General features: G+C 51.0%; 1 protein-coding gene across 2 annotated transcripts in view; it reads left to right on the forward strand.

Annotated features, from left to right (window-relative positions):
* myo7aa (myosin VIIAa) overlaps positions 1-22,613 on the forward strand; it is a 148,296-nt gene that overhangs the window by 119,882 nt on the left and 5,801 nt on the right. For both annotated transcript variants that reach the window (XM_078402011.1, XM_078402012.1), the window contains 8 exons: positions 2,078-2,233; positions 3,287-3,392; positions 5,847-5,960; positions 6,647-6,734; positions 8,403-8,509; positions 14,144-14,329; positions 18,200-18,316; positions 22,246-22,329. In XM_078402011.1, coding sequence (XP_078258137.1) covers positions 2,078-2,233; positions 3,287-3,392; positions 5,847-5,960; positions 6,647-6,734; positions 8,403-8,509; positions 14,144-14,329; positions 18,200-18,316; positions 22,246-22,329 — 958 coding nt within the window. The remainder of the gene's footprint in view (positions 1-2,077; positions 2,234-3,286; positions 3,393-5,846; positions 5,961-6,646; positions 6,735-8,402; positions 8,510-14,143; positions 14,330-18,199; positions 18,317-22,245; positions 22,330-22,613) is intronic.

Consider the following 22,613-nt stretch of genomic DNA (forward strand, 5'->3'; position numbering starts at 1 on the left):
GAGAAAACCCACGCAGGTCACGGGGAGAACGTACAAACTCCGTACGGACAGTCGGGATCGAACCCAGGTGTTCCAGCGCTGCATCCGTTGTAAGGCAGCAACTCTACCGCTGCGCCACCCTATTAAAATACTAAATCTGGACCCTCCCATGAGATCATCTGCGTAAGAAGGAACGGCCCTCAGCCCGCCATGGCCTACATCATCTTCCAGTTGCTCAACATTTTAACTCCCCCTCCCACACCCACACTTGCCTTTCTGTCCTGGGCCTCCTCCACTGTCGGAGTGAGGCCACAAGCAAATTGGAGGACCAGCACCTCATATTTTGCTTGGGCAGCTTACACCCCAGCGGAATGAACATTGATTTGTCTAACTTTTCAAATAACCCATGTTTCCCCTCTGTCTCTCTCCATCCCCCCCCACCCTGGTCCTCTTGCTAATTTCACCGCGTGTATTCCTTCGTTATCACCTCGTCGTCAGCCAACAATGGACCATTGTGGGCTCCACCTTCCCCGAGTCATCGACGCAGGCTCTGCTTTGTTCTGGACCTTCCTGTTACCTCTGGTTTTCCCTCCTCTCCGACTCTCAGTCTGACGAAGGGTCTTGACCCAAAACGCGACCTGTTCCATTCCTCTAGAGATGCTGGCTGACCCGCTGAGTTACTCCAGCATTTTGTGTCCATCTTCACGAGATCATTGTCAGTTTAGTTTAGAAATACAACGGGGGAAACAGGCCATTCGGCCCACCGGGTCCGCGACGACCATTTAACCACCAAGCCAATTACCCAACAAACCTGTACGTTTTTGGAGCGTGGGAGGAAAGCGATCGAGGAGAAAGCCCACGCAGGTCAGGGAGAGAACGCGCAAACTCCGCACAGACAGCACCCGTGGTCAGGATCGAACCCTGGTCTCTGCTGCTGTAAGACCACCGCTGCGCCACCGTGCCCCCCAGTGATAACGAGATACGCCGACAGTGGAACTCAACAGAATGACAGGGTGGGGGAGGGATGGAGAGAGAGAGAGAGAGAGAGAGAGAGAGAGAGAGAGAGAGAGAGAGAGAGAGAGGGGACGCAAGGGTAACTTGAAGTTAGAGAAGTCAATGTTCACACCGTTGGGTTGTAAGCTGCCCGAGCGAAATATGAGGTGCTGTTCCTCCAAATTAGGCGTGGCCCCACTCTCTAACAGTGGAGGAGCACTTTCCCCTGCAACCGCAGGAGATGCAACACCTGTCCCTTTACCTCCCCCCCCCCCCTCGCCTCCATCCAAGGACCCAAACAGTCTTTCCAGGTGAGACAGAGGTTCACCTGCACCTCCTCCAACCTCATCGACTGCATCCGCTGTTCCAGGTGTCAACTTCTCTACATCGGCGACTCCAAGCGCAGGCTCGGCGATCGTTTCGCTCAACACCTCCGCTCAGTCCGCCTTAACCAACCTGATCTCCCGGTGGCTCAGCACTTCAACTCCCCCTCCCACTCCCACACTGACCTTTCTGTCCTGGGCCTCCCCCATTGTCAGAGTGAGGCCAGGCGCAAATTGGAGGAACAGCATCTCATATTTCGCTTGGGAAGTTTACACCCCAGCGGTATGATCATTGACTTTGACTTCAGATCGCCCTTGCTTTCCCTCTCTGAATACTGAATTCTGAATACTGAATTCTGAATACTGAATTCTGAATTCTGAATTCTGAATTCTGAATTCTGAATTCTGAATTCAGAATTCAGAATTCAGAATTCAGAATTCAGAATTCAGAAATCAGAAATCAGAAATCAGAAATCAGAAATCAGAAATCAGAAATCAAAATTCAGAATGAACAATGACTTCTCTGACTTCAGATAGCCCCTGCTTTCCCTCTCTCACCATACCCTCCCCCTTCCCAGTTCTCCCACCAGTCTTTCCTGTCTCCGACTACATTCTATCTTTGTCCCGCCCCCTCCCCTGACATCAGTCTGAAGAAGGGTCTCGACCCGAAACGTCGCCCATTCCTTCTCTCCCGAGATGCTGCCTGCCCCGCCGAGTTACTCCAGCGTTTTGTGTCTGCCTTCGGTTTGTTGAAGCCATTGTTTATGACGTGCCTTCACCAGGTACAGCGAGGAGAAAGGCTGGGAGCTGCTCTGGTTGTCCACTGGCCTCTTCCCTCCCAGTAACATCCTCCTGCCGCACGTCCAGAGGTTTCTACAGTCCCGGAAAGGCCACCAGCTCGCCCCGGACTGCATGCACCGACTGCAGAAGGCACTGCGGTAAGGCGCACGGCAACCCCTCTCCGTCTTCCCGCGTGCTATCGTGTGTCGTTTTGGCTGAAGTTCAGTCACAAACAAGATAACAAACGAGAGTTTTAGTATCTAGATGAGGTTACGGAGTACCTAGTTCATGATAAGACAGGCCGAAGTCAGCATGGCTTTGTGCAGGGAAGGTCTTGCCTGACGAATCTGCTGGAGTTCGTTGAGGAAGCTAATAGCAGGACAGACGCAGGGGAGCCAGTAGATGTTGTTTACTTAGATGTTCAGAAAGCTTTTGACAAGGTGCCACACGTCAGGCTGCTAGAGAAGACGAGAGCCCACGGTGTCAAAGGGCAGACGCTGGCATGGACAGCAGGTTGGCCAGATGGGTGGCAGAAGGCAAAGAGTGGCAATAAAGGGGGCGTTTTTCTGGTCGGCCGCCAGTGACTAGCGGGGTTCCGCAGGGCTCAGTGCTGGGGCATCAACTCTTCACGTTGTATAATTATGATTTCGACGAGGGAATTGAAGGCTTTGTGGCCAGGTTTGGAGGGAGAGCGATAGATCAGCCATGTTTAAATGGCGGAGTAGACTTGCTGGGCCGAATGGCCTAGTTCTCCACCTATCACAATAGACAATAGACAATAGGTGCAGGAGGAGGCCATTTGGCCCTTTGAGCCAGCACCGCCTTTCAATGTGATCATGGCTGATCATTCTCAATCAGTACCCCGTTTCTGCCTTCTCCCCATGCCCCCTGACTCGGCTAGCCTTAAGAGCTCTATCTAGCTCTCTCTTGAATGCATTCAGAGAATTGGCCTCCACTGCCTTCTGAGGCAGAGAATTCCACAGATTCACAACTCTCTGACTGAAAAGGTTTTTCCTCATCTCCGTTCTAAATGGCCTTCCCCTTATTTTTAAACTGTGGCCCCTTATGACCTTGTGATCTTCTGATTTATTTAGGTTTATTAGTGTCACGCGTACCGAGGTTGCAGTGATAGGCTTTGTTTTCCATGCCCTCCAGTCAGACCTGATACACCACACCTACCGAGGGTTTTGCTTTTGATTGTCCTTCTGCAGAAATGGCTCACGGAAGTACCCGCCCCACCTGGTGGAGGTCGAGGCGATCCAGCACAAAACCACCCAGATATACCACAAGGTCTACTTCCCTGACGACACCGATGAGGTAAGACTGATAGTAGAATTAGGCCATTCGGCCCATCAGGTCTACTCAGCCATCCAATCATGGCTGATCTTATCTCTCCCTCCTAACCCCATTCTCATATTCTGCTATTTATTCACAAAATGCTGGAGTAACTCAGCAGCTCAGGCAGCATCTCGGGAGAGAAGGAATGGGTGACGTTTCGGGTCGAGACCCTTCTTCAGTCTGAAGAAGGGTCACACACACACTAAGAAGGGTCTCGACCCGAAACGTCACCCATTCCTTCTCTCCCGAGATGCTGCCTGACCTGCTGAGTTACTCCAGCATTTTGTGAATAAATCGATTTGTACCAGCATCTGCAGTTATTTTCTCATATTCTTCTGTCTGTCTGTTCCAGTGCTATGTTCACATATCCATTCAAACAAGCTAAAGCACCTCGATCATCCACACCCGAGTTCAGTTTAACCACAGTAGACAATAGACAATTCGGCCTTTGAGCCAGCACAACCATTCAATGTGATCATGGCTGATCTTTCTCAATCAGTACCCCGTTCCTGCCTTCTCCCCATACCCCCTGACTCCGCTATCCTTAAGAGCTCTATCTAGCTCTCTCTTGAAAGCATTCAGAGAATTGGCCTCCACTGCCTTCTGAGGCAGAGAATTCCACAGATTTACAACTCTCTAACTGAAAAAGTTTTTCCTCATCTGGAGACCACCACTGGCCTCCCTATGATTTGTTTTAGGAAATCGCTGGGCGTTTGCATTCACGGGCTCATTTTGCGTCCTTCAGCCGATGCACGGCCCACTGATGGCTCGATTCGAACGGTGGCGAGGTTGCGTAGCTACCCGCCTCCTGGCCCGGGCGGCCGCCATTGGTGAAGCACGTGGCCGCTGGCTGGGTGAGGTCACGTGGGGCGCGGGGCGGTGACGTCACCTTGTCCCGTATTTGGGAGTGACTAAGTTGGCATCCCTATCTATGCCTCTTATAATCTCCTCTCTCTTACTTTAATCAGACCAGCTTTGGAAACGCTGTTTGCCTAACCTAAAAAGTACTTTTAGATAGACACAAAGTGTCAGAGAGTCATAGATTGATCCAGTGTGGAAACAGGCCCTTCGGCCCAAGTTGCCCTCACCGGCCAACTATGTCCCAGCTACACTAGTCCCACTTGCCTGCGCTTGGTCCATAACCCGTCCAAACCTGTCCTATCCATGTACCTGTCCAACTGTACAAAAACCTTTTCAGTCAGAGAGTTGTGAATCTGTGGAATTTTCTGCCTCAGAAGGCAGTGGAGGCCAATTCTCTGAATGCATTCAAGAAAGAGCTGGATAGAGCTCTTAAGGATAGTGGAGTCAGGGGGTATGGGGAGAAGGCAGGAACGGGGTACTGATTGAGAATGATCAGCCATGATCACACTGAATGGCGGTGCTGGCTCGAAGGGCCGAATGGCCTACTCCTGCACCTATTGTCTATTGTCTAAGGGTCTCGACCCGAAACGTCACCCATTCCTTCTCTCCTGAGATGCTGCCTAACCTGCTGAGTTACTCCAGCATTTTGTGAAATAAATGGCTTGGTATAAATGTCAATTGTCCCTAGGATAGTGTTAGTGTGTGGGGATCGCTGGTCGGCGTGGAGTCGATGGGCCGAAGGGCCCGTATCCGCACAGTGTCTCTAAACTGAAAACTAAAGTTAAAAGGAATAATTGACTTCAGGGTCTGAAGAATGGTTCTGACCTGAAATGTCACCTATTCCTTTTCTCCGGAGGTGTTGCCTGACCTGCTGAGTTACTCCAGCATTCTGTGTCTGAATTAACATTGTGTTCCACACAAACATTGTGGGCCGAAGGGCCTGTTTCCGCGCTGTATCTCCACACTAAACAATAGACAATAGTTGCAGGAGGAGGCCATTCGGCCCTTCATGCCAGCATCGCCATTCACTGTGATCATGGCTGATCATCCACAAACAGTACCCCGTTCCTGTCCTCTCACCATTTCCCTTGACTCCGCTATCTTTAACAGCTCTATCTAGCTCTCTCTTGAAAGCATCCAGAGAATTGGCCTCCACTGCCTTCTGAGGCAGAGAATTCCACAGATTCATAACTCTCTGACTGAAAAAGTTTTTCCTCATCTCCGTTCTAAATGGCCTACCCCTTATTCTTAAACTGTGGCCCCTGGTTCTGGACACCCCCAACATTGGGAACATGTTTCCTGCCTCTAACGTGTCCAACCCCTTAATAATCTTACACGTTTCGATAAGATCCCCTCTCATCCTTGTAAATTCCAGTGTATACAAGCCCAGTCACTCCAGTCTTTCAACATGCGGCAGTCCCGCCTTCTCGGGAATTAATCTGGTGAACCTACGCTGCACGCCCTCAATAGCAAGAATGTCCTTCCTCAGATAAATGTTTGTTGGACTGCAAATGCTGCTCGAACGCTGACTAGACAAGCGCCTTGCACTAAGTACCACGCTTCCATCCTCAGGCATTCGAAGTGGAATCGAGCACAAAGGCGAAGGATTTCTGTCAGCGTATCTCTACCCGGCTGCTCCTGAAATCCGCCGATGGGTTCAGTCTGTTCGTGAAGATCTCCGACAAGGTAGCGGCGTCCATTCGGCACACTGACGTTGCTCTCTCCCGTCAGCCAAAACATTATGACCTGATGAGCCAAAACATTACGACCACCCGCCTAATAATACGCTGTTGGTCCTCCATGTGCAGCCCCATATGCAGCAGGGTGCGATGCACTGTGTATTGTGACACATTCCTCCCGTGACCACCATTAATACTTTCTGTGACTTGTGCCACAATCGACCTTCTGTCGGTTCGGACCAGACGGGATTGCCTTCGTTGCCCTCGCGCATCGATGAGCCTTGGGCGCCCAACACCCTGTCTGTCGCCGGTTTGTGGTTTGTCCCTCCTCGGACCACTGTCGGTAGGTACTCACCACTGCTGACCGGGAGCACCCCACAAGCCTTGCCGTTTCAGAGATGCTCTGACCCAGTCGTCTGGCCAGAACAATTTGGCCCTTGTCAAAGTCGCTCAGGTCTTTACTCCTGCCCATTTCTCCTGCATCCAACACATCAACTACAAGAACTGAGTGTTCACTTGCTGCCTAATATATCCCACCCCTTGACAGGTGCCATTGTAACAAGACGATCAATGTTGTTCACTTCGCCTGTCAGTGGTCATGATGTTTTGGCTGATCGGTGTAAAGGTTGGGCTGTACGTGGCTTGCCCCGGGGCGGGGGAGTGGCCACTAACTCTACTCTTGTCACTTCCCAGGTGATCAGCGTTCCCGAAGGGGATTTCTTCTTTGACTTTGTGCGTCATCTCACCGACTGGATCAAGAAAGCCCGGCCAGTCAAAGACGGTGAGAGCCCAACATGGATGCCATCGTGTAACCCCCCCCTTCCGACCCTCTGACGTTTCCCCCTCCGATTAGTGGACGTGTCCGCAGACATGTTAGAAACATAGAAAATAGGTGCAGGAGTAGGCCTTCGAGCCAGCGCCGCCATTCAATATGATAGACAATAGGTGCAGGAGTAGGCCTTCGAGCCAGCGCCGCCATTCAATATGATAGACAATGGGTGCAGGAGTAGGCCTTCGAGCCAGCGCCGCCATTCAATATGATAGACAATAGGTGCAGGAGGAGGCCATTCGGTTTTCTCTGCAATCTCCCAGATTTCCTCCCGCATTCCAAAGATGTACGGGGCTTGAGCCACACCCCTTACTAGGCTTGTATACGCTGGAATTTAGAAGGATGAGAGGGGATCTTATTGAAACATATAAGATTATTAAGGGATTGGACACATTCGAGGCAGGAAACTTGTTCCCAATGTTGGGGGTGTCCAGAACCAGGGGCCACAGTATAAGAATAAGGGGTAGGCCCACCCCACACCCCACCCCACACACCACCCCACACCTCCTCCCAAGTGTCGATGTTGGGGGTGTCCGGAACCAGGGGCCACAGTTTAAGAATAAGGGGTAGGCCATTTAGAACGGAGATGAGGAAAAACCTTTTCAGTCAGAGAGTTGTGAATCTGTGGAATTCTCTGCCTCAGAAGGCAGTGGAGGCCAATCCTCTGGATGCTTTCAAGAGAGAGCTGGATAGAGCTCTTAAGGATAGCGGAGTCAGGGGGTATGGGGAGAAGGCAGGAACAGGGTACTGATTGAGAATGATCAGCCATGATCACATTGAATGGCGGTGCTGGCTCGAAGGGCCGAATGGTCTACTCCTGCACCTATTGTCTATTATCTTTGGAGTGTGGGAGGAAACCTAAGATCTCGGAGAAAACCCACGCAGGTCACGGGGAGGACGTACAAACGCCGTACAGACGGCACCCGTAGTCGGGATTGAACCCGGGTCTCCGGCGCTGCATTCGCTGTAAGGCAACAACTCTACCGCTGCGCTACCGTGACCGCCCTGCTGTATGACTCTATGAAACCTTTGGACAGGTATCCAGATAGGAAAGACGCAGACAGATGTGGCCAAACTCCATAGTGGCATTTAAGTACAATAGTGGCGTTTAAGCTTTTAGATCAACACGTGAAAGTGCAGGGAGTAGAGGGGTATGGATCACATACAGGCCGATGAGATTAGTTTAACCAAGGCACGATGTTCGGCAAAAAACTGTTGTGGGCTGAATGGCCTGTTCCTGTGCTGTACTGTTTCGTGTTCGATGTTAGATGGGACGAGCTTGGATGGATATCTTGGCCAACATGGATGAGATGGGCCGAAGGGCCCATTCCTATGCTGAACCATTCTATGTTAAATGGAGTAGATTGGATGGGTACCTTGGTCAACATGGATGAGTTGGGCCTAAGGGCCCATTCCTATGCTGAACCATTCTATGTTAAATGGAGTAGATTGGATGGGTACCTTGGTCAACATGGATGAGTTGGGCCTAAGGGCCCATTCCTATGCTGAACCATTCTATGTTAAATGGAGTAGATTGGATGGGTACCTTGGTCAACATGGATGAGTTGGGCCAAAGGGCCTGTTTACTTGGACGTCAGCATTTGTATCTATTTTCCCCAGGTGTTGTTCCTTCTCTGACCTACCAGGTGTTCTTCATGAAGAAGCTCTGGACTCACACTGTTCCCGGCAAGGATCAGATGGCCGACTCCATCTTTCATTATTACCAGGTAGGACGCTGGGATCGACGGCGTTAAACCTCAAGGCCGTTCAAACAGAGCTCGGCGGCTGCAGGAAGTTCATGTTCATGAGTTCTAGAAGCAGAATTGGGCCATTCAGCCCACCGAGTCTATCGCTCCATTCAGTCACGGCTGACCTGTCATTTCCCTCTCCACCCCATTCTCCTGCCTCCCCCCCATAACCCTTGACAGGGCGGAACGGTGGTGCAGCGGAAAAGCTACTGCCCAAGTCAAGTCAAGTTTATTTGTCACGTACACAAGATGTGCAGTGAAATGAAAGTGGCAATGCCTGCAGATTGTACTAAACTACAAAACAGAATAGAAAAAAAAAATTTAACATAAAAAATAAATTAATACAGTAAATTAGTCCCTGGTGACATGAGAGTTAACAGTCCCGATGGCCTGTGGGAAGAAACTCCGTCTCATCCTCTCTGTTTTGACAGCGGAGGCGTTTGCCTGACCGTAGCAGCTGGAACAGTCCGTTGCTGGGGTGGTAGGGGTCCCCCATGATCTTGCTTGCTCTGGATCTGCACCTCCTGATGTATAGGTCCTGCAGGGGGGCGAGTATAGTTCCCATGGCTCGTTCAGCCGAACGCACTACTCTCCGCTGGGCCTTCCTGTCCTGGGCAGAGCTGTTCCCAAACCAGACTGTGATGTTTCCCGGACAAGATCCCACGGCGCCACAGACCCAGGTTCAATCCTGGCTGCGGGTGCTGTCTGTGCGGAGTTTGCACGTTCACCCCGTGACCGCGTGGGTTTTCTCCGGTTACCTCCCACGCAGGTTTGTAGGTTAATTGGCTTCAGTGGAAACAAAATTGTAAATTGTCCCTGGTATGTGTGGGACGGTGTTAATGTGCGTAGATCGCTGGTCAGCGTGGGCTCGGTGGGCCGAAGGATCCCTTTCCGAGCTGTGTCTCTAAAACTAAACTCATCTAATCCAGTCAAGATCCTGTCAGTTTCCGCTGTAAAAATACCCAATAGCCCAGCAGGCCCAGTGCCGTCAAACTCTCATCATACGTTAACCCAATCATCCCCGGGACCATTCTCGTAAACCTCCTCTGGAACGTCTCCAACGCCAGAAAACATAGAACAAAATAGATAGGAAAAAAACTGCAGATGCTGGTCTAAATTGAAGGCAGACACAAAATGCTGGAGGAACTCAGCGGTTCAGGCAGCATCTCGGGAGAGAAGGAATGGGTGACGTTTCGGGTCGAGACACCTATCACTTGCCAGAAGATGCACAAAGAGCTGGAGTAACTCAGTGGGACAGGCAGCGTCCCTGGAGAGAAGGGGTGGGTGACGTTTCGGGTCGAGACAGGTCCTTGCCCGAAACGTCACCCGTTCCTTCTCTCCAGAGACGCTGCCTGTCCCGCTGAGTTACTCCAGCTTTGTGTGTCTACCTTCGGTCGGAACCAGCATCTGCAGTTCGTTACTATCACTTGTCAGACGTTGTTCTGGCCCCCCTTTCCCACCGCCTCTCCCAGCTTCCCCCCCCCCCCCCCCCCCCCCCCCACCCCACCATAATCAGTTTGAAAAAGGGTCCAGACCTGTCCATATTCTCCAAAGATGCTGAGATACTCCGGCACTTTGTGTTGTTTATTTTGTAAACCAGTCTCAGCCGACTGCGCTCCATTGAATAGAGACCCAGCCTTATCAACCTCTCAACCTCTCCCCTATGGCTCAGACCCTCTGGTCCTGGCAACATCCGCGTAAATCTTCTCTGTACCCTTAAGTAGTATAAGAAAATAACTGCAGATGCTGGTACAAATCGAAGGTATTTATTCACAAAATGCTGGAGTAACTCAGCGGGTCAGGCAGCATCTCGGGAGAGAAGTCAATTTCAAGTCAATTTTATTTGTATAGCACATTTAAAAACAACCCACGTTGATCAAAGTGCTGTACATCTGATTAGGTACTAATTATTTTTTTTTTTAAAAGAAACATAAACAGTTTCACGCAAACAGTTCACAGCGCCTTCTCAATGAGCCTCAAACGCTAGGGAGTAGAAATAGGTTTTGAGCCGGGACTTAAAGGAGTCGATGGAGGGGGCAGTTCTGATAGGGAGAGGGATGCTGTTCCACAGTCTAGGAGCTGCAACCGCAAAAGCGCGGTCACCCCTGAGCTTAAGCCTAGACCGCGGGATAGTGGGTGACGTTTGCGTGTCGAGACTGAAGAAGGGTCTCGACCCGAAACGTCACCCATTCCTTCTCTCCCGAGATGCTGCCTGACCTGCTGAGTTACTCCAGCATTTTGTGAATAAATACCTTCTCTGTACCCTTTCCAGCTCTGTACCCTCCCCATCCCCCAGAGAATCCAGTACAAAATCCTCCTCATAACCTACAAAGCCCTCCATAACCTGGCCCCATCCTACCTGACCGACCTCCTCCACAGGCACACTCCCACCTGCACCCTCCGCTCTGCCGCTGCCAATCTCCTATCCCCCCACATCCGGACCAAACTCAGATCCTGGGGGGACAGGGCTTTCTCCATCGCTGCTCCCACCCTATGGAACTCACTACCTCAAACCGTCAGAGACTCCCCCACACTCACCACATTCAAAACATCGCTGAAGTCTCACCTGTTCAGTACTGCCTTCAACCACTGAAGGTCACCTCACCTACTGTCTCCTTTCTCTGTTCATTTATTTATTTACTTATTTATCTATTTATTCATTTCCCTATGTTCTCAAAATCTCTGTAAAGCGTCTTTGAGTATATGAAAAGCGCTATATAAATAAAATGCATTATTATTATTATTATTATAACATATTTCCCTATAAAATGGTGTCCAGAACTGAACACAATACTCGATTCGCCAACTCTGGGCAAGAGACTCTGTGCTTCTGCCAGATCTATTCCTCCTTTCTGCATCAACTCCCATCTATTCCTCATATTCCCACCTGCCTGCGTTTGGCTCATGGGTTTGACAGGCCAGTCAACCTGAGGAGTATTCTTCAGCAACAGACTGGTCCCATCGAACTGCAGCACAGAATGCCACAGGAGATCCTTCTACCCTGTGGCTATCAAACTGTACAACTCCCTCCCCCCTTCTGTCGTGGGGTAGACTGAGACTGACTTCTCCCTCCCCACCCCCCAATCTTTGCACACACCCCCATCCTTTCCACTCATCACTTTAATTTCATGTTTCATGTATCTTGTTGTGTTTCATGACTGTCGGCAGATCAATTTCCCTCCTGGGATAAATAGAGTTCTGTTGTACCACATACACCGATCAGCCAAAACATTATGACCTGATGAGCCAAAACATTACGACCACCTGCCTAGTATGCTGTTGGTCCTCCGTGTGCAGCCCCATATGCAGCAGGGTGCGATGCACTGTGTATTGTGACACATTCCTCCCGCGACCACCATTAACATTTTCCGTAACTTATGCCACAGTCGACCTGCTGTCGGTTCGGACCAGACGGGATAGCCTTCGTTGCCCTCGCTCATCGATGAGCCTTGGGCGCCCAACACCCTGCCTGTCGCCGGTTTGTGGTTTGTCCCTCCTCGGACCACTGTCGGTAGGTACTCACCACTGCTGACCGGGAGCACCCCACAAGCCTTGCCGTTTCACAGATGCTCTGACCCAGTCGTCTGGCCATAACAATCTGGCCCTTGTCAAAGTCGCTCAGGTCTTTACTCCTGCCCATTCCTCCTGCATCCAACGCATCAACTTCAACAACTGACTGTTCACTTGCTGCCTAATATATCCCACCCCTTGACAGGTGCCATTGTAACAAGATAATCAATGTTATTCACTTTGCCTGTCAGTGGTCATAATGTTTTGGCTGATCGGTGTAGTAGTATCGTATATCTGCGCTGTATCTCTTAAAGTGTAAATGTCCATGATGTTCTCCCTCTCCTCTCTCTCTCTCTCTCTCTCTCTCTCTCTCTACCTCTCTCTACCTCTCTCTACCTCTCTCTACCTCTCTCTACCTCTCTCTACCTCTCTCTACCTCTCTCTACCTCTCTCTACCTCTCTCTACCTCTCTCTACCTCTCTCTACCTCTCTCTACCTCTCTCTACCTCTCTCTACCTCTCTCTACCTCCCTCCCTCCCCCCCCTCCCTCCCTCCCTCCCTCCCTCCCATCTCCCCTTCTCTCTCCCCTTCTCTCTCCCCTTCTCTCTCCTCCCCTTCTCTCTCTCCCTCTCTCTCCTCCCCCACTCTCTCCCCCTCTCTCTCCCCCTCTCTCTCCCCCTCTCTCTCCCCCTCTCTCTCCCCCTCTCTCTCCCCCTCTCTCTCCCCCTCTCTCTCCCCCTCTCTCTCCCCCCTCTCTCTCCCCCTCTCTCTCCCCCTCTCTCTCCCCCTCTCTCTCCCCCTCTCTCTCCCCCTCTCTCTCCCCCTCTCTCTCCCCACTCTCCCCTCTCTCTCCCCCTCTCTCTCCCCCTCTCTCTCCCCCTCTCTCTCCCCCTCTCTCTCCCCCTCTCTCTCCCCCCTCTCTCTCCCCCTCTCTCTCCCCCTCTCTCTCCCCCCTCTCTCTCTCCCCCTCTCTCTCCCCCTCCTCTCTCCCCCTCTCTCCCCCCTCTCTCTCCCCCTCTCTCTCCCCTCTCTCTCCCCCTCATCTCTCCCCCTCTCTCTCCCCCTCTCTCTCCCCTCTCACTCCCCCTCTCTCCCTCTCTCTCCCCCTCTCTCTCCCCCTCTCTCTCCCCCTCTCTCTCCCCCCTCCCTCTCCCCCCCTCTCTCTCCCCCTCTCTCTCCCCTCTCTCTCCCTCTCTCTCACTCTCTCCCTCTCTCTCCCTCTCTCTCCCTCTCATCTCCTCTCTCTCCCTCTCTCCTCCCTCTCTCTCCCTCTCTCTCCCTCTCTCTCCCTCTCTCTCCCTCTCTCTCCCTCTCTCCTCTCTCCCCCTCTCCCCCTCTCTCCCCCTCTCTCCCCCTCTCTCCCCTCTCTCCCCCTCTCTCCCCCTCTCTCCCCCTCTCCCCCTCTCCCCCTCTCCCCGCTCTCTCCCCCCGCTCTCTCCCCCGCTCTCTCCCCCTCTCTCTCCCCCTCTCTCTCCCCTCTCTCTCCCCCTCTCTCTCCCCCTCTCTCTCCCCCTCTCTCTCCCCCTCTCTCTCCCCCTCTCTCTCCCCCTCTCTCTCCCCCTCTCTCTCCCCCTCTCTCTCCCCCTCTCTCTCCCCCTCTCTCTCCCCCTCTCTCTCCCCCTCTCTCTCCCCCTCTCCTCTCCCTCTCTCTCCCTCTCTCTCCCTCTCTCTCCCTCTCTCTCCCTCTCTCCCCCTCTCTCCCCCTCTCTCCCCCTCTCTCCCCCTCTCTCCCCCTCTCCCCACTCTCTCCCCCGCTCTCTCCCCCTCTCTCTCCCCTCTCTCTCCCCCTCTCTCCCCCTTCTCTCCCCCTCTCTCTCCCCCTCTCTCTCCCCCTCTCTCTCCCCCTCTCTCTCCCCTCTCTCTCCCCCTCTCTCTCCCCCTCTCTCTCCCCCTCTCTCTCCCCCTCTCTCTCCCCCTCTCTCTCCCCCTCTCTCTCCCCCTCTCTCTCCCCTCTCTCTCCCCCTCTCTCTCCCCCTCCCCCCCTCTCCCCCCCTCTCTCTCCCTCTCTCTCTCCCCCTCTCTCTCTCCCCCTCTCTCTCCCCCCTCTCTCTCTCCCCCTCTCTCTCTCCCCCTCCCTCTCTCCCCCCTCCCTCTCTCCCCCAGGAGCTGCCCAAGTATTTGCGAGGTTACCACAAGTGCTCCCGTGACGAGGTGCTCCAGTTGGCAGCTCTCATTTACCAGGTCAAGTTCGAGGACGACAAGTCCCAGTTCCCCAACATTCCCAAGATGCTGAAGGAGTTGGTGCCCCAGGACGTGGCTCGGCAGCTCTCTCCCGACGACTGGAAACGGGTGAGCAATTCCCCCTCGGGGATTGCAGGAGTAGGTGGCAACATCTCCGACCCCCAGCTGGCCGGGAGGCCATGAATGAATGGATGATGAATTAATGAATATAACTTTATTGTCATTCAAAACTTAGAACTGAGATGAGGAAAAATCTTTTTCAGTCAGAGAGTTGTGAATCTGTGGAATTCTCTGCCTCAGAAGGCAGTGGAGGCCAATTCTCTGAATGCATTCAAGAGAGAGCTAGATAGAGCTCTTAAGGATAGCGGAGTCAGGGGATATGGGGAGAAGGCAGGAACGGGGTACTGATTGAGAATGATCAGCAATGATCACATTGAATGGCGGTGCTGGCTCGAAGGGCCGAATGGCCTCCTCCTGCACCTATTGTCTATTGACACCTTCACCCCAAGTGCGTGAAGGAGAGATATAGGAGGTCCTTTCTTCCCACCGCCGTGAGACTGCACAACCAGCACTGCTCCCAGCAGACGAGTCAACAGTAACAGCTAAGGAATACAATTTATCCTTGTCTTTACTGTTATTTATAATGAATGATCTCTTGCTATCCACTTTGCTGCTGTAACACTGTAAATTTCCCCGGTGTGGGACAAATAAAGAAATATATTATTATTATTATTATTATTATTACATTGTGAGCCAGTTGTAATGGGGTTTCGTTCAAATATGCACTTGTCTGGTGTATAGTATTAGACAATAGACAATAGGTGCAGGAGGAGGCCATTCGGCCCTTCGAGCCAGCACCCCCATTCAATGTGATCATGGCTGATCATCCTCAATCAGTACCCCGTTCCTGCCTTCTCCCCATACCCCCTGACTCCGCTATCCCTAAGAGCTCTATCTAGCTCTCTCTTGAATGCATTCAGAGAACTGGCCTCCACTGCCTTCTGAGGAAGAGAATTCCACAGATTCACAACTCTCTGACTGAAAAAGTTTTTCCTCATCTCCGTTCTAAATGGCCTACCCCTTATTCTTAAACTGTGGCCTCTTGTTCTGGACTCCCCCAACATTGGGAACATGTTTCCTGCCTCTAACGTGTCCAACCCCTTAATAATCTTATATGTTTCGATAAGATCCCCTCTCATCCATCTAAATTCCAGTGTATACAAGCCTAGTCGCTCCAGTCTTTCAACGTATGACAGTCCCGCCATTCTGGGATTTAACCTAGTAAACCTACACTGCACGCCCTCAATAGCAAGAATATCCTTCCTCAAATTTGGAGACCAAAACTGCACACAGTACTCCAGGTGCGGTCTCACTAGGGCCCTGTACAACTGCAGAAGGACCTCTTTGCTCCTATACTCAACTCCTCTTGTTATGAAGGCCAACATTCTATTGGCTTTCTTCACTGCCTGCTGTACCTGCATGCTTCCTTTCAGTGACTGATGCACTAGGACACCCAGATCTCGTGTACATCCCTAACTTGACACCATTCAGATAATACTCTGCCTTCCTATTCTTACCACCAAAGTGGATAACCTCACACTTATCCACATTAAACTGCATCTGCCATGCATCCGCCCACTCACACAACCTGTCCAAGTCACCCTGCAACCTCATAGCATCTTCCTTACAGTTCACACTACCACCCAGCTTTGTATCATCTGCAAATTTGCTAATGGTACTTTTAATCCCTTCATCCAAGTCATTAATGTATATTGTAAATAGCTGCGGTCCCAGCACCGAGCCTTGCGGTACCCCACTAGTTACTGCCTGCCATTCTGAAAGGGATCCATTTATCCCCACTCTTTGCTTTCTGTCTGTCAACCAACTTTCTATCCATGTCAGTACCCTACCCCCAATACCATGTGCTCTAATTTTGCCCACTAATCTCCTATGTGGAACCTTGTCGAAGGCTTTCTGAAAGTCGAGGTACACCACATCCATCGGCTCTCCCCTGTCAATTTTCCTGGTTACATCCTCAAAGAATTCCAGAAGATTAGTCAAGCATGATTTCCCCTTTGTAAATCCATGCTGACTCGGAACAATCATCCAAATCGGAACTATTATCCAAATGCTCCACAATTTCGTCTTTTATAATTGACTCCAGCATCTTCTCCACCACTGATGTCAGACTAACTGATCTATAATTTCCCGTTTTCTCTCTCCCTCCTTTCTTAAAAAGTGGGATAACATTAGCTACCCTCCAATCCACAGGAACTGATCCTGAATCTATAGAACATTGGAAAATGATCACCAATGCGTCCACAATTTCTAGCGCCACCTCCTTAAGTACCCTGGGATGCAGACCATCAGGCCCTGGGGATTTATCAGCCTTCAGTCCCATCAGTCTACCCAACACCATTTCCTGCCTAATGTGGATTTAAGTTCATGAGTTCTGGGAGCAGAATTAGGCCATATGACCCTTGAAGTCTACTCCGCCATTCAATCATGGCTGATCTATCTTCAGTCTGAAGAAGGGTCTCGACCTGAAACGTCACCCATTCCTTCTCTCCAGAGACGCTGCCTGTCCCCGCTGAGTTACTCCAGCATTTAGTGTCTACCTACACATGGCTGATCTCTCTTTCCCCTCTCAACCCCATTCTCCTGCCTTCTCCCCACAACCCCTGACCCTCCTACCCTTCAAGAATCTGTCACTCCTCGCCTTAAAAATATCCATTGGCTTGGCCTCCACAGCCTTCTGTGACAATGAATTCCGCAGATTCACCACCCTCTGACTAAAGGAATTTCTCCTCGTCTCCTTCTTAAATGTACGTCCCTTTAATTCTGAGGCTGTGCCCTCTGGTCCTCGACTCTCCCACTAGTGGAAACACCCTCTCCACATCCACTCCATCCAGGCCTCCCACTCTTTGGTAACTTTCAATGAGGTCCCCCCTCATCCTTCTAAACTCCAGCGAGTACAGGCCCAGTGCCGACAAACGCTCATCGTATGTTGACCCACTCATTCTTGTGAACCTCACAAACCTCCCCTCCTCAGTGCCAGTGCACCCTTCCTCAGATATGGGGCCCAATAATAACTGGATGGGCAAAATCCAGACCATATCTGGATGCAAAAATCTCAGTGGACTACTGAGGTCCCATACGTGATAGGAGCAGGATTAGGTCATCCATCCATCGAATCTACTCTGCCGTTCAATCATGGCTGATCTATCCCTCCCTCCTAACCCCATTCTCCTGCCTTCTCCCCACCCAAAGGCTTTAATTGGAAAACTGAAGGGTACATGTTGGGCCATTCAGTTCTATGACTCACTGGTTTGAGTCTCGGAGTAAAGAGGTCCTTCTGCAGTTGTACAGGGCCCTGGTGAGACCACATCTGGAGTATTGTGTGCAGTTTTGGTCTCCTAATTTGAGGAAGGGCGTCCTTGCTATTGAGGCAGTGCAGCGTAGGTTCACCAGGTTAATCCCCGGGATGGCGGGACTGTCATATGAGGAAAGATTGGAAAGACTGGGCTTGTATTCACTGGAATTTAGAAAGGTGAGAGGGAATCTTATAGAGACGTATAAAATTATAAAAGGACTGGACAAGCTAGATGCAAGAAAAAAATGTTCCCAATGTTGGGTGAGTCCTGTACCAGGGGCCACAGTCTTAGAATAAAGGGGAGGCCATTTAAAACTGAGGTGAGAAAAAAACGTTTTCACCCAGAGAGTTGTGAATCTGTGGAATTCTCTGCCACAGAGGGCAGTGGAGGCCGATTCACTGGATGAATTTAAAAGAGAGTTAGATAGAGCTCCAGGGGCTAGCGGAATCAAGGGATATGGGGAGAAGGCAGGCACGGGTTACTGATTGTGGATGATCAGCCACGATCACAATGAATGGCGGTGCTGGCTCGAAGGGCCGAATGGCCTCCTCCTGCACCTATTTTCTACGTTTCAATGTCTAATTTTGCTTCTCTCTGTCACTAGTCCATTGTTGCTTTCTACAATAAACAAGCAGGAAAGTCCAGGGAAGAGGCCAAGCTGCTGTTCCTGAAGTTGATCTACAGGTGGCCTACCTTTGGATCGGCTTTCTTCGAAGTAAAGGTGAGGAGCATTTATTATCTATTTCATGTCCAGTTGCGGAGCATGGTCATAGCTATCTGGCCCATGGATTTACTGGGCCAACTGGAGAGCGGTCCTGACCTCCCATCTACCTCATTGGAGATCCTCACCCTGATCCACTCGTCCCTTACCCACCCAAACCACCCCATCCCCGGGCACTTTCCCCTGCAACAGCAGGAGATGCAACACCTGTCCCTTTACCTCCCCCCCCTCAACTCCATCCAAGGACCTAAACAGTCTTTCCAGGTGAGACAGAGGTTCACCTGCACCTCCTCCAACCTCATCTATTGCATCCGCTGCTCTAGATGTCAACTCATTTACATCGGCGAAACCAAACGCAGGCTCGACGATCGCTTCGCTCAACACCTTCGCTCAGTCCGCCTTAACCAACCTGATCTCCCGGTGGCTGAGCACTTCAACTCCCCCTCCCAGTCTGACCTTTCTGCCATGGGCCTCCTCCAGTGCCATAGTGAGGCCCACCGGAATTTGGAGGAACAGCACCTCATATTTCACCTGGGCAGTTTGCAGCCCAGTGGTATGAATATCGACTTCTCCAACTTTAGATAGTTCCTCTGTCCCTCCCTTCCCCTCCTCCTTCCCAGATCTCCCTCTATCTTCCTGTCTCCACCTATATCCTTCCTTTGTCCCGCCCCCCCCTGACATCAGTCTGAAGAAGGGTCTCGACCCGAAACGTCACCCATTCCTTCTCTCCTGAGATGCTGCCTGACCTGCTGAGTTACTCCAGCATTTTGTGAAATAAATACCTTCGATTTGTACCAGCATCGGCAGTTATTTTCTCCCTCACACTATCTTTAATCAGATTGTACTGGACTTTACCTTGCACTAAACGTTATTCCCTTTTTCCTGTATCTGTACGCTGTGGACGGCTCGATTGTAATCATGTACAGTCTTATCACTGACTGGGCAGCACTAAACATAAAAGCTTTTCACTGTACCTCAGTACACGTAACAATAGTAATAAACTAAATTAAACCCAAACCTCATTGAAACTTACAGAATAATGAAAGGCATAGATAGAGTGGATGTGGGGAGGATGTTTCCACTAGTGGGAGAGTCTAGGACCGGAGGTTTAGGCTCTTTTAAAAAGGAGGTGAGGAGGAACTTCTTTAGTCAGAGGGTAGTTAAACTGTGGAACTCATTGCCACAGAGGCCTGTGGAGGTCAAGTCAGTGGATATTTTTAAGGCCGAGAGGGACAAATTCTTGATTAGAACGGGTGTCGAGGGTCATGGGGAAAAGGCAGGATAATGGCATTCAATCATGGCTGATCTATCTCTCCCCCCTAACCCCATTCTCCTGCCTTCTCCCCGTAACCCCTGACACCCGCACTAAGCAAGAATCTACCTGTCTCTGCCTTAAAAAATATCCACTGACTTGGCCTCCACAGCCTTCTGTGGCGAAGAATCCCACAGATTCACCACCCTCTGATTAAAGACCTTGGTCCATGTTGTAAAGGAGGAATGGGTGACGTTTCGGGTCGAGACCCTTCTTCAGTCCGAAGAAGGGTCTCGATCCAAAACGTCACCCATTCCTTCTCTCCAGAGATGCTGAGTTACTCCAGCATTTTAAATGTCCACCTTCGATTTAAACCAGCACCTGCAGTTCTTTCCTACCCACGCCGTAGAGGGATCTGGGAATAACTGTGCATTGTTCCCTGAAGGTGGAATCTCATGTGGATAGGGTGGTGAAGAAGGCGTTTGGTATGCTTGCCTTTATAAATCAGAGCATCGAATATAGAAGTTGGGATGTAATGTTAAAATTGTACAGGGCATTGGTGAGGCCTAATCTGGAGTATGGTGTGCAGTTCTGGTCGCCAAATTATAGGAAGGATGTCGACAAAATGGAGAGGGTACAGAGGAGATTTACTAGAATGTTGCCTGGGTTTCAGCACTTAAGCTACAGAGAGAGGTTGAACAGGTTGGGTCTTTATTCTTTGGAGCGTAGAAGGTTGAGGGGGGACTTGATAGAGGTTTTTAAAATTTTAAGAGGGACGGACAGAGTTGACGTGGGTAGGCTTTCCCCCTTGAGAGTGGGGAAGATTCCAACAAGGGGACATAACTTTAGAATTGAGGGACAAAAGTTTAGGGGTAACATAAGGGGTAACTTCTTTACTCAGAGGGTGGTAGCTGTATGGAACGGGCTTCCGGTGGAAGTGGTGGAGGCAGGCTCGATTTTATTATTTAAGAGTAAATTGGATAGGTATATGGATGGGAGGGGATTGGAGGGTTATGGTCTGAGAGCAGGTAGATGAGACTAGGTCAGGGAGAGTGGTCGGCGTGGACTGGTAGGGCCGAACGGGCCTGTTTCCGTGCTGTAGTTGTTATATGGTTATATGGTTTCCACGGCTGTATCTATAAACCTAATGTGATCTCCATCCCCTACATATCCATGTGCTCTCTAAAAGTATGTTATATCTGTTGTATCTGCCTCCACCACCACCACCCCTGGCAGCAGATTCAAGACACCCACCACTCTCTGTGTAAACACAAAGTGCCCCACGTATCTCCATTGTGGCGCGTCGAAAAGCCCGAAATAAAGGCGAGGAGCCAGGTATTTCGGGAGGGATTTAATCGTGGTGTTCTCCAGACCGGTCGAGACTGCCAGAGAGAGATCGCGCCTAAAATCCCGTCCTTGATCCCCGTAGCCAAGGGTCGCCCCACCCACCCCTGGACTGGTCCATTCCCGTCCCGTGGGGTTCGGTAGTGGTATGGCCCGACCCTTGGGACCCTTGGGAGCCGTCTGAAGGGTCTCGACCCGAAACGTCGCCCATTCCTTCTCTCCTGAGATGCTGCCTGACCCGCTGAGTTACTCCTGCATTTTGTGCCTTCCTTCGATTTAAACCAGCATCTGCAGGGTTTTTTTTCCTACCTATTTAGTTTAGTGTAGAGATTCAGCGCGGAAACAGGCCCTTCGGCCCACCGAGTCTGCACCGCCCAGCGATCCCCCCACACCAGCACTATACCTGCACACACCACTAGGGACAAATTCACACATTCACCAAGCCAATTAACCTGCAAACCTGCACGTCTTTGGATTGTGGGAGGAAACCGAAGATCTCGGAGAAAACCCACGCAGGTCACGGGGAGAACGTACAAACTCCGTACAGACGGCACCCGTAGTCGGGATCGAACCCGAGTCTCCGGCGCTGCGTTCGCTGTAAGGCAGCAACTCTACCGCTGCGCCACCGTGCCACCATGTACTTGAGATAGACTTGGTTGTATGTATTTATGGTGCATCTGATTTGTAACAGTGCAGTTTAGTTTATCGTCACGTGTCTCGAGGTACAGTGAAGAGCTTTTGTTGCGTGCTAGCCAGGCACCGGAAGGACAATACATGATTACAATCAAGCTGCCCACAGTGTTATAGATACACTAGACCAAGTGGACCTGTTGGGCCCAAACCTCTCCTGCAATGGTGCAGCACCCTCTCCTCTCCTCCTCCCCCTCCCCTCTCTCCTCAACCCCCCCCTCTCCCTTCTCCCTCCGTCCTCCCCTCCCCTCCCCCTCCTTTTAAACTTAAAAATGTGAATAACTTTAAAAATATAACACCGATTTCAATAAAACTACTTGCATTATCACTAAAGTGACAATGGCGAGTAAGGTGGGCCTAAAATTGTTGCGCTATCGTGTGTCGTTTTGGCTGAAGTTCAGTCACAAACAAGATAACAAACGAGAGTTTTGGTATATAGATGATGATAAGAGAATCAGGGTAAGGGCGAGGTCAAGCCAGCAAAGTCTGATTAAAGGATAGTCCGAGGGTCACCGGTTCAGAGTCGGTAGATAGTAGTAGTTCAGCACTGCTCTGTGGTTGTGGTGGGATGAGTCAGGTGCCTGATAACATAGCGGTACACTTGGCAAGAATAAACCTAAACCTATTCTGTTCCTCTTTATAGCAAACCACCGAGCCAAACTACCCCGAGATCCTTCTCATCGTGATCAATACGCATGGAGTCAGCCTCATCGACCCAAAGACCAAGGTAGATTTATTACCTTGCCCATCATCCCGGGGTTAGACACAGCGGGTCAGGCAGCATCTCTGGAGAACATGGATACGTGACGGCTCAGACTGGACAAGTGTCCTGGCACCAAAACATCCACCGAGCCGGCCCCCACCTTGTCCACCGAGGACCGGAGAGGAAACATGGAAAATAGGGGCAGGAGGAGGCCATTCGGCCCTTCCAGCCAGCACCGCCATTCAATGTGATCATGGCTGACCATCCAAAATAAGTACCCCATTCCTGCTCTCCCCCCCATATCCCTT

This window comes from Rhinoraja longicauda, chromosome 7, assembly GCF_053455715.1.
Source record: "Rhinoraja longicauda isolate Sanriku21f chromosome 7, sRhiLon1.1, whole genome shotgun sequence".
In the NCBI taxonomy this organism is placed as follows: Eukaryota; Metazoa; Chordata; class Chondrichthyes; order Rajiformes; family Arhynchobatidae; genus Rhinoraja; species Rhinoraja longicauda.